The following is a 14,220-nucleotide window of genomic DNA, read 5'->3' on the forward strand; positions in this document are numbered from 1 at the left end:
GATTTACTACACACATAATATCTTGTCTCAATTTTCTAACATCTGTGGCATTGGTTCACAGGCAAACAGGCAAGGGAATAAAACATATCGCTAGAACCTATTTCTTGATTTGCAAATATCAGACATTTGATGCTCTAGATTTGACCTTCATAATACCTCTGATGGCAGTAACTTTACAAGCACTAATCATGGTCAATTTAGACTGAGAATAGTATCTAGTTATGGTGAGGGGTGAAATAAGTATAGGCAGTTACAATTGTAACAGTTTAGCAGATTATAAAAAAAGATCAGTCTTTGTGGCTAAAAGAAAATGAATATAACATATTGTTTACAGGAAATTCACTCTACATCCTTAGATGAAGTTGGGTGGAAAAGGAATTGAGTGGTGAAATAATTTTCTGTCATGGACATAGGAACTCAAAAGGTGTGACGATATTAATTAACACAAATTTTGATCTGAGTGTGCAAATAGTTAGGAATGATTCTCAAGGAAGGTGGATTTTTTTAAATATGAAAGTGGACGAAAAAGAGATTTGGCTCATTAATCTATATGGTCCAAATCAGGATGATCCATACTTCTTCGAAACTATTTATACCAATTTATTGAACTTACAAGCAACAAATGATCAAATCATTATGATAGGAGACAAAAACACAGTGTTAAGTACCTCAATGGACCGTAAAGGAAATCACTCTACAAATCATCACACCTGCCCTTAACGAAATCACAAATATTATGGACACATTAAAAATAGTGGATATTTGGAGACTAAAAAACTCCGACCTAGTGAGATACACATGGAGGAGACTTAATTGTGTCTTTCTCTCTGGCATCAAAGGTTAAAGTTTTAATAGGAGACAGAATGTGATCAGATCATCATCTAATTGGCCTTCACATAACTTATAGATTTTCCACGTGGACGGGGATATTGGACATTTAATCAAAGTTTACTGGAGGACAACTTATTTTTAACTAAGACAAAATAATTTATAACTGAATTTTTTTCAGTATATTATAGGAACAGCAAATCCACTTATTGTTTGGGATACCTTTTAAATGTACCTTCAGAGGTCATTGAATTCAATATTCATCAATAATAAAAAAGCAGTTTCTGGCTAAAGAGACGAGACTAACAAGGCAAATCCATGAACTAATAGTACAGGTAGATGGCAATAAAAACAATACTACATAGATACAAAATAAGTTGGAGGAAAAACAAAAAGAACTTGAGGAACTTATTAAAAACAATCTAATGTAATCTATTACAAAAATAAAGCAAACTGGATGGAATATGGAGAAAAATGCACAAAATTCTTCCTGAATCTCCAACACAGGAATGCTAACAATTATTTTTTTGCAGAAACTCATTACTGAAGACGGAGTCATCTATGATTCCCCGAATTATATTTTAAAAGAGGAAGCTAAATATTTTAAGCAGATGTTCTCTTTTCCGTCTCATCCTCTCCCACTGAATGAAGATTACAGTAAGGAATTCTTTCCAAATAATACAAAAAATGGAAAATTAACAAATGTACAGAAAGATCAGTGCGAAGGCCAAATTACAGAGGAGGAACTTTTTAAGACTATTAAATCCTTTCAGTCTGGAAAAACCCCAGGGCTATATGGCATACCGGTGGAGGTACAGTTGATGTCGGAAGTTTACATACACTTTGGTTGGAGTCATTAAAACTCGTTTTTCAATCACTCCACAAATTTCTTGTTAACAAACTATAGTTTTGGCAAGTCGGTTTGGACATCTACTTTGTGCATGACACAAGTCATTTTTCCAACAACTGTTTACAGACAGATTATTTCACTTATAATTCACTGTATCACAATTCCAGTGGGCCAGAAATTTACATACACTAAGTTGACTGTGCCTTCAAACAGCTTGAAAATTCCCCAAAATTATGTAATGGTTTTAGAAGCTTCTGATAGGCTAATTGACATCATTTGAGTCAATTGGAGGTGTGCCTGTGGATGTATTTCAAGGCCTACCAAGCTACAATGTTAATATTGTAAATGACTAATGTCTACACTGTATTTCTGATCAATTTGATGTTATTTTAATGGACAAAAAAAAAAATCTTTCAAAAACAAGGACATTTCTAAGTGACCCCCAAACTTTTAAAACTTTTGCTTAGAAATCCGAAGAGAGTAGCCAGCAGAGATAGGTGGGATGGGCTGAGGGAAGCTGAGGGTTGGGATGTGGAATTGGAGACAAGTGGGGGTAGAATGGTAAAAGTATAAAAAATAGAACATAATAAAAAGTATGTTTGAATGACACTGAGAGGCAGTGTTTTTTGAGGCTGATGCTGTGCAGGTGTTTGTACACATGCATATACACACACTCTCATTCAAATACACTCAAACACGGACACACACACACACATGTAAATAGTGCCAGACATACACTCAAACATATACAGTTGGACTTGCTGTTATGATTTTAGTTGTCCTTGATGTCTTTAGGTATTTTTTTTAGCGTTGTTGTTTTCTTTTTTTTATTTTTTTTTCTCATGAGTTCATTTTATTGGTTGTTGGTGCATTGGGGGGGGTGGGGAATCGAATGAATTTTCTTTTTTATAATTGACTTTTCTTTTTTCTTGGGGGTCAGGGGGCTGTGGGAGGGGTCTCGGGTGGTGGAGGGACAGCTATGTGGAACTGTGGGGGGATCTTGGAGGGTTTGTGTCCCTGTCTTTTTTTGGCCTGGTGGGAGATCTGTTGACGTGCCCTTGAGCAGGGCATTGACCCTGGATGCTTCTGTGTGTCGCTGTGAATGGGAGTCTGTTGGATGACTGGTGTGATGTTGTTGAGCGGCTTCACTGCAAGTATATTGTATGTTTTTGATATTCCCCCCCCCCCAAAAAAAAATATATATATAAAAAAACACACACACAAAAAAACACTGTTTAAACACTCACTGAACTGCACGTTTTACTTCTGTCTTCTTCACCCCAGGTGGTAAACACTCGTCTGAATGCACTCTGATCCTGACTGAGGGAGACTCAGCCAAGTCCCTGGCCGTCTCCGGGCTCGGCGTCATCGGGCGTGATCGCTATGGTGTCTTCCCACTAAGAGGAAAGATCCTGAATGTACGAGAGGCCACACACAAACAGGTGAGAGAGTAGAGAGCCGTTAGGTTGGTCTGGGAGAGGTGTATGGGTGATTACAATCTAAATGATTCAAGTAGCTATCAGCCATATACCACAATAATAAGTTATCTTGTAAAGAGATAATTACTGAAGGGATATGCATCAATTATTTCCCAAATGTGGGGCAATAACTATTCAGATCAACTGAAAAGGAAATTGAGATCAACTGAAGCCAAACTCCACCAGAGCGAGGGTGGCCCACCCTGCCTATATTATGTTCGGGGAAACACTGACACAATCCATCTCTTTCCCACCAGATCATGGAGAACGCAGAGATCAACAACATCATCAAGATCGTGGGTCTGCAGTACAAGAAGAGCTACGACAACCCAGAGTCTCTGAGATCCCTACGCTACGGCAAGATCATGATCATGACCGATCAGGTTCTAACACTTAATCAATCCCACCAACGACTGACGTCTATAATTGACCCAAGTCTTGGGATTTTCATCATCAATAATTGTAACAACGATGAGCGTAAAGCATCTTTCATACAGTATGCATGTTCAAAGCCTTGTTTTGTTGGAAGTTACACTCTAAGGTTACTCTGAAATGGCATGATATTCCCTATATAGTATGGTGTAATGCACCAAAAGTAATGCACTACATATGGAATAGGCTATCCTTTTGGATGCACCCTTGGGTCATAACAATCCATACTAATATTATGTGTTTGTGTTGATGATCTGCTGACAGGATCAGGATGGCTCCCATATCAAGGGTTTGCTCATCAACTTCTTCCATCACAACTGGCCATCCCTGCTCAAACACACCTTCCTGGAGGAGTTCATCACGCCCATCGTTAAGGTAAGACTCACACAGGTAATAGCAGGGATTCTGGGCTATTACACACATTCTATACAGTCAAAGTAAGATTCATACATTGGTACAGCCAGTCCCTCTTTTTCTCCCTATCACTTACCCTGGGCTTGAACTCTTCAGTGTTTGCAAATCTACACCGGCTGAAACCTCCATCATAGGACAAGGACTACATGACACAGCCGTGACCTCTAATTTCAGCTTATGGCAATGAACTTTAAACTGTTATAAAACACAAACAACATTTAGATTGGCTTAAAACTAGCAAGCATGGTTGTAATGCTGCTTTGAACTCTTTCCTGCAGGTGAACAAGAATAAACAGGAGCATGCTTTCTACAGCATTCCAGAGTTTGACGAATGGAAGAAACAGACAGTCAACTTTAAAACCTGGCATATAAAGTACTACAAAGGTTTGTTCATCACATGTGGATAATCCTCCAAACTAACCATTATTGTTAGAAGCTATTCTGTTTCACACTACTGAGGCAAATCGAGCCAAGCTCTACTGTACTGGCCTGAATATACATCCACCATAGTTTCTGAAGCATGCTGGAAAGGACAATGTGGGAAAATAATATTTTAGCCAGCCAGCACAGTTTGGGTTGCCACGGTACTGTGAAAAGAGTTTGAGTGTTTGATTGCTTGTGTTCCAGGTTTGGGTACCAGCACAAGCAAGGAGGCCAAGGAGTACTTTGCAGACATGGAGAAACACAGGATCATGTTTAGATACGCTGGGACAGAGGACGATGCTGCCATCACACTGGTGGGTTTAACATGTATACCACTCGCTCTCCTTTTCCCTGTCTTGGTCTTCTGAACACGGTTTCAGTAAATGTACAGAACAAATGTCTAGAAAAGTTAGAAAATCAATTCTGAAATGGCTAAAACATTTTAGAAAATATATTCCTCAAGCTAGGATTGCTGTGCACACACTTAGTGCTTTCTTCAATCCTTCTATCAACTCACACCTGAGACTTTGTTTTGACTTTGTGATTTGTCAGTGCTCTGCTTGAGAGATCCTTGCCAAATGGAGAGAGGACTGACAGTGATTTTGTTTGACTGACACGAACAGTGATCTATCCATTGCTGCCTGTCTCTAGGCGTTCAGTAAGAAGAAGACTGACGACAGGAAGGAGTGGCTCACTAACTTCATGGAGGACAGGAGACAGAGGAGGATGCACGGCCTGCCAGAGGTGAGTGGGACTGACTGTGTGACCGACTGGGTTCAAATCCGCGTCTCCTGCATGTCAGAAGACTGTTAGCCCGCTTAGCTTAATAAACAAAAGATGTATCCACTTTTTTTGTGTTATATTGTATTTGTGCATCTCTGAGTGATGTTCTATCAATTCCCGGTGTCATTTCATGTTCATGTGTATCTGAGATATTCACCATTCAAGTAGGTAGAAATACAGCCAGTACAAGATGTTTTGCATACCTCCTATTGCGTAAATCTTCAGGTCTCTGCAACGGTTACTCATCACACAAGTGTGCTTCACTGAAACATCTAGGTTCCATCTGCACTGTGAGAGACTGTCCAGATCATTCACATCAGTGCAGATGAAGGAAAGGAGACAAGGAGAGGAAGCAACAGACTATTGAGATGCACCCAATGAGAGACATTTTGATATTGGAGTTTGATTAAAGGAAGAGTGTAGACTGTTGAGATGTTTGTGTTTTCATAGAGGGATCTCTCCACCATGGGAGTTACTTGGACCATGATGTATCACAGCTTGTTTAGAGTCTTTAGCTGGCTCAGATTCACACGCCTCTGAGGATTTGTGTTCAGCTTGTGTTACCCAAATATATCCTAAGCATTGAAATGGAAATATTTCCTGAAAATTCTCTACTGTCTATCACTGATGTAAAGTAGCAGCTGCTTTCTCCTTGTGAATCCCATCAGAACCATGTCTAACACTGGTGACATCATCAGAGCGCTGCTTCAATTCTGTTTATTTCTATTTCATCCTACAGCAATACCTGCACGGAACACAGTTTTGTAAATGATTCTGTTTGCTGTCGGTCGCTGATGCAGAGTCGACACGCTCTCCCTTGTGGCACTGATAAGACATGACAACATCATAGCCCTGATTAAAGTCACTTTACGTTTCATCCTTTTATTGTCCCCATGCAGCAATACCTGTACGGCACGCAGGCGAAACACCTCTCCTACAATGACTTCATCAACAAAGAACTCATCCTCTTCTCCAACTCCGACAACGAGAGATCCATCCCATCCTTGGTGGACGGTACGTCTGCATCGATCCACTAGACTATCTCCCTGGACACTCTTGTAGCTTTTGTTGTTGTGTTTGTTGTCAAATGGCTTTGAAGTTTCATAAGGGAACTGAGAAGCTTGGATACAACTTGTTTTTAACAGAGTTCTTCACCTTCCTCTTGAATAATTGTTTGTGTGAAGTGGTCCCCCATTGATGACGTGTATCATTTATTTCAATCCCCATTAGCTGTTTGTCGCAACACCTACTCCTCATGCGGTCCACTTGTGATCCCCTTTTGAAGAGATGTGTGTGTGGTGTGGTCCTCTTTTGATGATGTCATGTGTGTATGTTTGTAGGACTGAAGCCAGGCCAGAGGAAAGTGCTGTTCACCTGTATGAAGAGGAATGATAAGAGGGAGGTGAAGGTGGCTCAGCTGGCTGGTTCAGTAGCAGAGATGTCTGCCTACCATCACGGAGAGGTCTGTAAACTTACTGAGCTATATGAAATGTACTTACTGAGCTATATAAAATATACTTACTGAGCTATAGGAAATATACTTACTGAGCTATAGGAAATATACTTACTGAGCTATAGGAAATATACTTACTGAGCTATAGGAAATATACTTACTGAGCTATAGGAAATATACTTACTGAGCTAAAGGAAATATACTTACTGAGCTAAAGGAAATATACTTACTGAGCTAAAGGAAATATACTTACTGAGCTAAAGGAAATATACTTACTGAGCTAAAGGAAATATACTTACTGAGCTAAAGGAAATATACTTACTGAGCTAAAGGAAATATACTTACTGAGCTAAAGGAAATACAGTGGTGGAAAAGTACCCAATTGTCATACTTGAAGTAAAGATACCTTAATAGAAAATGACTCAAATAAAAGTGAGTGACCCAATAAAATACTACTTGAGTAAACATTTAAAATATTTGGTTTGAAATATACTTAAGTATCAAAAGTAAAATGTAAAGTACAAATTATTTAAAATTCCTTATATTACACCAGATGGCACCATTTTCTTGTTTTTTATTTAATTTACGGAAAGCCATGGGCACGCTCCAACAGTCAGACATTAATAATTGGAGGCAGTAGGGATGATGAGCGATTTTCTCTTGATAATTGTGTGAATTGGACCCTTTTTCTCTCCTGCTAAAAATTCTAAATGTAACAAGTACTTTTAAGTGGCAGGGAAAATGTATGGTGTAAAAAGTACATGATATTCTTTAGGAATGTAGTGAAGTAAAAGCTGTCAAAATATATTAATAGTAAAGTACAGATACCCCCAAAAACTATATAAGTAGTACTTTTAAAGTATATTTACATAAGTACTTTACACCACTGATGAAATATACTTAGAGAGCTGTCTTCCACTTTAAATCAATACTGTCTGAAGAGACTTTGTGTTTCCCACAACAACACTGTTTTGACACGTGTGCCTCTGTATGTGTGTGATCAGCAATCCCTGTTGATGACGATCGTGAACTTGGCCCAGAACTTTGTGGGCAGCAACAACGTGAACATCCTGCAGCCGCTTGGTCAGTTTGGTACCCGCATCAACGGGGGCAAGGATGCTGCCAGCCCTCGTTACATCTTCACCATGCTCAGGTAATGCCCCCCAGGGTCAAAACAGAATTGTGCTCGCTATTTGATTGGTCTACTTGTTGTATGATTTTTATGGGCCTTTGTGTCATCCTGAAGTACAGTCATACCTGCTTGATTTTTAAAAAATTAAAAAAGGTTAATGATGTATTTCAGGTAAACTTTGTTTATACATCACCTTTCATAAAACACATTAAAACTCAAAATGCTTTAAAAATGTATTTATTATGAAGTAATGTCACTTTCTCAGTCCTCTGGCCAAGATGTTGTTCCCAGCGGTGGACTCCAGCCTGCTGAAGTTCCTGAATGATGACAACCAGAAGGTGGAGCCAGAGTGGTACATCCCCATCCTCCCTTTGGTGCTGGTGAACGGGGCCGAGGGCATCGGGACGGGCTGGGCCTGCAAGATCCCCAACTACGACCACAGAGAGATAGTCAACAACCTGTACCGCATGCTCAACATGCAGGACCCCCTGCCCATGGTGAACATTTACAACGTTCAAACGTATTTCAATACATAAGATAAGATCAACTTTATTGTCCCCGGGGGGAAATTTATTGTGGACCCACAACCAGCGCTATAGTCCATTTGGTTTTTAGGATTTTATTGCTTAAAGCATATCAACTCCGATTAATATTTTTGTAGATTGATACCATTATACATTAAAACCTTTAGCTAAGTCAATTGTCATTTGGGATTTTAAAACATTTTTGATAGAACTGGATAAACCACCAACTTTCTGTGTCTGCGGTCATCCAGAAGTTCAGCAGGCTGGAGTCCACTGCTGGGAACGAAAATCAAGATTTGTGTAAATCATGTTATAAGTAAGTCAGCTACCATAATGACGGCTGACTAAATATTCCTACGTCTCTCCTTTTCCAGCTGCCCAGCTATAAGAACTTTAAAGGCGTGATCCATGAGTTGGGTCAGAACCAGTACATGGTCAGTGGAGAGATCTCTGTCCTGGACAAGAACACCATTGAGATCACTGAGCTGCCCGTTCGCACCTGGACACAGGTACACTATTGCTAAGGACAGGATATATCACACCTGGACACAGGTACACTAAGGACAGGATATATCACACCTGGACACAGGTACACTAAGGACAGGATATATCACACCTGGACACAGGTACACTATTGCTAAGGACAGGATATATCACACCTGGACACAGGTACACTAAGGACAGGATATATCACACCTGGACACAGGTACACTAAGGACAGGATATATCACACCTGGACACAGGTACACTAAGGACAGGATATATCACACCTGTCCAGCACTTCTGGTCATCTAGCTGCTTTGACGGAATGAGTGAAGGAGATGTTGAACCTTTGTTCATATGCTGTGATGTTGTGTTTGTTAGTTCTTGTAATGGACTCTGTTCTCTCCTCCTGCCCCTCTTTTTCTCTCTCTCCTCCTCTCTCACTCTCCTCCCTCTCTCCTCTCCCTCCTCCCTCCTCTCTCCTCCCTCTCTCCCTCCCCTCCCTCACTCCTCTCTCTCACTCTCCTCCCTCTCTCCTCTCCCTCCTCTCTCCTCCCTCTCTCCCTCCCTCCCTCTCTCCCCTCTCTCACTCCCCTCCCTCTCTCCCTCCAGGCCTACAAGGAGTCGGTACTAGAGCCCATGCTCCAGGGGACAGAGAAGACTCCAGCTCTGATTAATGACTATAAGGAGTACCACACGGACCAAACCGTCAAGTTTGTAGTTCGCATGTCAGAGGAGAAGCTGGCCCAGGCAGAGGCTGCTGGACTACACAAAGTCTTCAAGCTACAGTCCAGCCTCACCTGCAACTCCATGGTTAGTACCCCTCCTCAAAACAGAAGAAAACGGACTGAAACAGGGAGAAACTACCTGAGCTTGTTCAATAATAAACGCCTTGGTTTCATTATCCGTAGCAAAACAGTTTCCCTAATGAATACGACCTGTATTTGAGTTAAACTTATAGATGTATTGACTCCCACTGTTTATTCATTATACACACCTCTTTGGATGAAGTGCTCTGTTTTGTGTATATACAGAGAACTGCTCTTAGCGGAATCACATCTGTCTGGATGATGGGATTCTTTGGAATGAGTCTATCATCTAAAAAGGGAAAAACATTTTGAGGTGTTTCATGGTTTTTAACCTGTTTTGGAAAGGAGAACTATCTAAAGTAGTTGTTCTCCCCTCAGGTGTTGTTTGACCACATGGGCTGTCTGAAGAGGTATGACTCGGTCCAGGACATTCTCAAGGAGTTCTTTGAGCTGCGGTTGCACTACTACAAGCTGAGGAAGGATTGGTTAGTGGGGAGCCTGGGGGCGGAGGCTTCCAAACTGTCCAATCAGGCACGATTTGTCCTGGAGAAGATCGAAGGAAAGATCACAATCGGTGAGAATTTTAACTGCATCCCAGAGGGAGAGGGAGAGGACTCTGTCTCTCCCTCTGTCTCTCCCTCTGTCTCTGCCTCTCTCTGCCTCAATATTTATTTAAATTGGCAATTTGGTACTAGAGTACTGCTATATTAATGTTGTTTGTCTATAGAGAACAAGTCTAAGAGGGATCTGATCAGGATGCTGGTGCAGAAAGGCTTTGATTCGGACCCTGTGGCAGCATGGACCAAAGCACAGGAAAAGGTACTGTTATCATCCTGCCACTGTCCACCATTCAGCCCTGTGACTGGCTGAGACCACTTGACGCTTCAACACCCTATATTCTGATTGGACATCTTCCTGGTCTCTCTACAGTCTCTGGAGGAGGATGATCGTGATGGTAATGACAGTGACGGCTCTGTGGACTCTGTGTCATTGTCGGGACCAAACTTCAACTACATCCTCAACATGCCTCTGTGGTGCCTGTCCAAGGAGAAGGTGGACGAGCTGCTCCGACAGAGAGACATCAAGGTACAGACTCTGAGAGGAAGGGTGTAGACACCTGCCTGTCAAAGACTTGCAATTCTATTCAATAGATCTTTATCGTCCCCAAAGGGCTATTCATTTGCAGCATCATTACACAAGTCGTCAGGGGCTGAGTGTCTCTTTGAACGGTTGTGTGTGATCGCAGAGGGAAAGGAACCCACACGCTCTGTGTTACTAGCACCATGTCTTTTATCAACTGAGTGTGTGTTGTTCAACAGAAAGGAGAGTTGAATGAGCTGCAGAGGAAGTCTCCTGAGGATCTGTGGAAGGAGGACCTGGCCGTCTTCATTGAAGAACTGGATGTGAGCGGTACCAGCACTATGTGCAGCAGAGTCACTCATCTGTCACTCTTCTGAGTCACTCATCTAAGTCACTGCTTAAGAAGGGACTACAATCATTTATGTGCCGGACTGCTTTTGTTGAGGAGAAGACGGTTAATCTCCAGGTTTCTTTCTCCAGGCTTTACTGGCGGCAGATCTATTCTTATATGTTTGGCTTTTATCTCCTTTCACTATAAACCGTCACCTCAATACAAGTGACTTCGACCATTTACAAAAAGTGACTGTGGTGTGTTCTCTCCCTGTGCATGTGACAGAAAATTGAGGCCCAGGAGCAGGCAGACATGAGTGCAGGTAGAGGCACCAAGCTGGTGAAGGGCAAGGTGGGCAAACCCAAGGTGAAGAAACTCCACCTGGAGGAGACGCTGCCCTCGCTGTACGGCCGCAGGGTCGTACCCACCATCACACAGGCCATGAAAACTGACGCCTCCAAGAAGATGACCAAGAAGAAGAAGGTATAACATGTCATATTTAAGATGAATCCTCTCTATGCTTCATTATTAACGGTCCAGTCTGTAGTGTTTCCAGACAATTCCAACCATTGAAGTTGATGATTTATACCCAGTGCCGTATGAGCTCAGATCAGCTGTATTCCTCCATCATAGCTCAGCATTGTTTGCATTGGTCTGTGTGTGTGTGTGTGTGTGTGTGTGTGTGTGTGTGTGTGTGTGTGTGTGTGTGTGTGTGTGTGTGTGTGTGTGTGTGTGTGTGTGTGTGTGTGTGTGTGTGTGTGTGTGTGTGTGTGTGTGTGTGTGTGTGTGTGTGTGTGTGTGTGTGTGTGTGTGTGTGTGCGCGCGTGTGCGTGCTGGCCTCTCAGGGTGATGCGGACCTGGTGATGAAGCTGGAATTTGATGATGAGATGGGAGTGCTGGGGTCAGACGGGGGCACAGGGGAGAACTCCCTCAACTCCTCCTCTAATACACCAGCCCCAACCCCAGCCAAGCCCAAGGCCCCCCGGGTCAAACAGGAGAAGAAGGAGCCAGGTCAGCAGATGTTCCATTCTCCTTTCATGTGTCTTATCTTATTTGGGTTCAGTCATGAATTGGGGGAGAAGGGGAGACATATGAGAGGGATAGACAGGTAGGTGGTAGACCCAAGGATTGTATCCCTTCCTCTTGGGGCAATTTGTAGTTGGGAGTCAGAAGTTCTACTACTAGAGGAAACTTTGGCGCTCATTTACTTTAATCGCACTTCATGGCTATTAAATAAAAGACCTGAAATCTGAATGAATAAATGTTCTCTATATCAGGTACTCCCAGAGCCAGGAAACCCCCCACACCCAAAGGATCATCTGGTAAGAAGGTGAAGAAGCGTAACCCCTGGTCGGAGGACGAGTCCAAATCAGAGAGTGACCTGGAGGACAGTGAACCTGTGGTCATCCCCCGAGACACCAAGTCACAACGGGCCTCAGGTAACCACTTACCTACAGGGTTGTGTTCATTAGGACACACCATTAAAACAGAGTGGTTTGTGTTGGATAAGTTCAGACAGTAGCTTCCTTTTTCACTGTGGTTTAGGGTGTTTTCTTCGTGTTCACTGTCCTGTTAGAACTAGGGAAAGGCATTTTTCCTGATCACAGTAGTTAATATATGCCATTTAGCAGACGCTTTTATCCAAAGCGACTTACAGTCATGTGTGCATACATTCTACGTATGGGTGGTCCCGGGGATCGAACCCACTACTCTGGCGTTACAAGCGCCATGCTCTACCAACTGAGCTACAGGAGTTAACTGGGCCCTGATCACAGTAGTCAACTGGGCCCTAATCTCAGTTAACCCAGAACTAAAGTCTTGCGTAATTGGTCAGCTGCTCGATTTAAGTTCTGGGTCTATACCTGTAAAGAGAAGAGCTGAAGAGATGCTAGAATGAGGAACAGAACCGGAACGAGTAGCTCTCTCTCTCTGACTTTGAATGTCACCTCCCCTTCCGAAATTTGAAAGATGCCAGTAATGACACCAGTAATGAAAATCCCTGAAACACTGAAACTACTGCTGCTCGTCCCATTCCTTCACGACAGATTGTACTGTACCAGTTATGTTTATCTGTCTACGAGAGATTATCTGGGCCTAGAGTTTTTTTCTGGTCCAGTCACGGAGTCGATTGGTTGGTTTTTCTTCAACTGTTTTAACCAATCTTGTGTTTTTAATTGCATATTCTTTGTGATTGGTCCTTGAGGCCATTTTGAAATGTTTAAAAGCCTCATTCTTATTTCTGTAAAAACCCGAAAGCCGAAACGTGGTGGTTCTACTTTTTGCAATAAAGACGCATTTTATATTTAATTCCATTTGTCCTCCAAGTGTTGATGGATATCCTGTCTACCCCAGTTCACTCCTCAATTCATGTTCCTTGGTTAGAAAGCAATGTAATGGCCGTGATCTTTTCCCTTTGCAGGTCACGTGGTCAGACAACTCTCTGGCCTTGCTAATTCTAACATAATAGTTTTGCCTCATTGTCATTCTACACACTATACTGTCTGTCACCTGGGGTGACTATAACTTGAAACTCCATCAGCTCTTTGAAAGTCTGAAAGTCTGGTTCTCCCTGGCTTGATGAGCCTGAAGTCTGACAGCAGCGTGACGAAATCCATATGCAATAGGAGAGGTTATGCTACGGTTCTCAGCTCTCAAAACACTGATTTGACTCACACTATGAACTCTAGCTCTTCCTTATCACTAGTAGTGGGCTTTTAGGACATGCTGCCTTTCAGAAATCATTACAAATCGATCAAACTACAACAAGTGATTCAAAACACATCCACATTTATAAAGAACTTTGTCTGTTCCTTAGCGGCTAAGCCCAAGTACACATTTGACTTCAGTGAGGAAGAGGATGGAGGAGAGGAAGAGGATGATGATGATGATGCTGCATCCTCGCCAGCCCGGCCCTTCAAAGATGACTTTACTGCCTCCTCCGGAACTAAAGACCGATACAATGACCACAGCAATGATGATGAAGATATCTTCCCATCGCCCAAACAGACCACCACCACCACCGTCTCACCAGCAAAGAAGAAGAAGGAACCAGAGAGTATATTCTCCTCCTCCAAATCAGCCTGCGCCTCTGAAAAGAGCAATGACAGTGGTGAGTTCACACAGCAAGGTCAGCATGTTTGCCTTGTCTTGTACTTTCTTTAGTAAAAGGTTAGATGTATATTTCTTGTTTTTATTTCCAG

General features: G+C 42.2%; 1 protein-coding gene across 5 annotated transcripts in view; it reads left to right on the plus strand.

Moving 5' to 3' along the window:
- Positions 1 to 14,220, plus strand: part of LOC124043356 (DNA topoisomerase 2-beta-like) — a 37,564-nt gene that overhangs the window by 20,518 nt on the left and 2,826 nt on the right. For all 5 annotated transcript variants that reach the window (XM_046361885.1, XM_046361887.1, XM_046361888.1 and 2 more), the window contains 20 exons: positions 2,963 to 3,120; positions 3,414 to 3,539; positions 3,853 to 3,963; positions 4,281 to 4,386; positions 4,630 to 4,739; positions 5,077 to 5,169; positions 6,108 to 6,222; positions 6,549 to 6,670; positions 7,666 to 7,814; positions 8,059 to 8,290; positions 8,692 to 8,826; positions 9,413 to 9,613; positions 9,988 to 10,183; positions 10,337 to 10,428; positions 10,540 to 10,695; positions 10,929 to 11,012; positions 11,306 to 11,503; positions 11,866 to 12,031; positions 12,298 to 12,459; positions 13,836 to 14,129. In XM_046361885.1, the coding sequence (XP_046217841.1) occupies positions 2,963 to 3,120; positions 3,414 to 3,539; positions 3,853 to 3,963; positions 4,281 to 4,386; positions 4,630 to 4,739; positions 5,077 to 5,169; positions 6,108 to 6,222; positions 6,549 to 6,670; positions 7,666 to 7,814; positions 8,059 to 8,290; positions 8,692 to 8,826; positions 9,413 to 9,613; positions 9,988 to 10,183; positions 10,337 to 10,428; positions 10,540 to 10,695; positions 10,929 to 11,012; positions 11,306 to 11,503; positions 11,866 to 12,031; positions 12,298 to 12,459; positions 13,836 to 14,129 (3,006 nt within the window). The remainder of the gene's footprint in view (positions 1 to 2,962; positions 3,121 to 3,413; positions 3,540 to 3,852; positions 3,964 to 4,280; positions 4,387 to 4,629; positions 4,740 to 5,076; positions 5,170 to 6,107; positions 6,223 to 6,548; positions 6,671 to 7,665; positions 7,815 to 8,058; positions 8,291 to 8,691; positions 8,827 to 9,412; positions 9,614 to 9,987; positions 10,184 to 10,336; positions 10,429 to 10,539; positions 10,696 to 10,928; positions 11,013 to 11,305; positions 11,504 to 11,865; positions 12,032 to 12,297; positions 12,460 to 13,835; positions 14,130 to 14,220) is intronic.

The sequence above is a fragment of the Oncorhynchus gorbuscha genome, linkage group LG09, assembly GCF_021184085.1.
Source record: "Oncorhynchus gorbuscha isolate QuinsamMale2020 ecotype Even-year linkage group LG09, OgorEven_v1.0, whole genome shotgun sequence".
Taxonomy (NCBI): domain Eukaryota; kingdom Metazoa; phylum Chordata; class Actinopteri; order Salmoniformes; family Salmonidae; genus Oncorhynchus; species Oncorhynchus gorbuscha.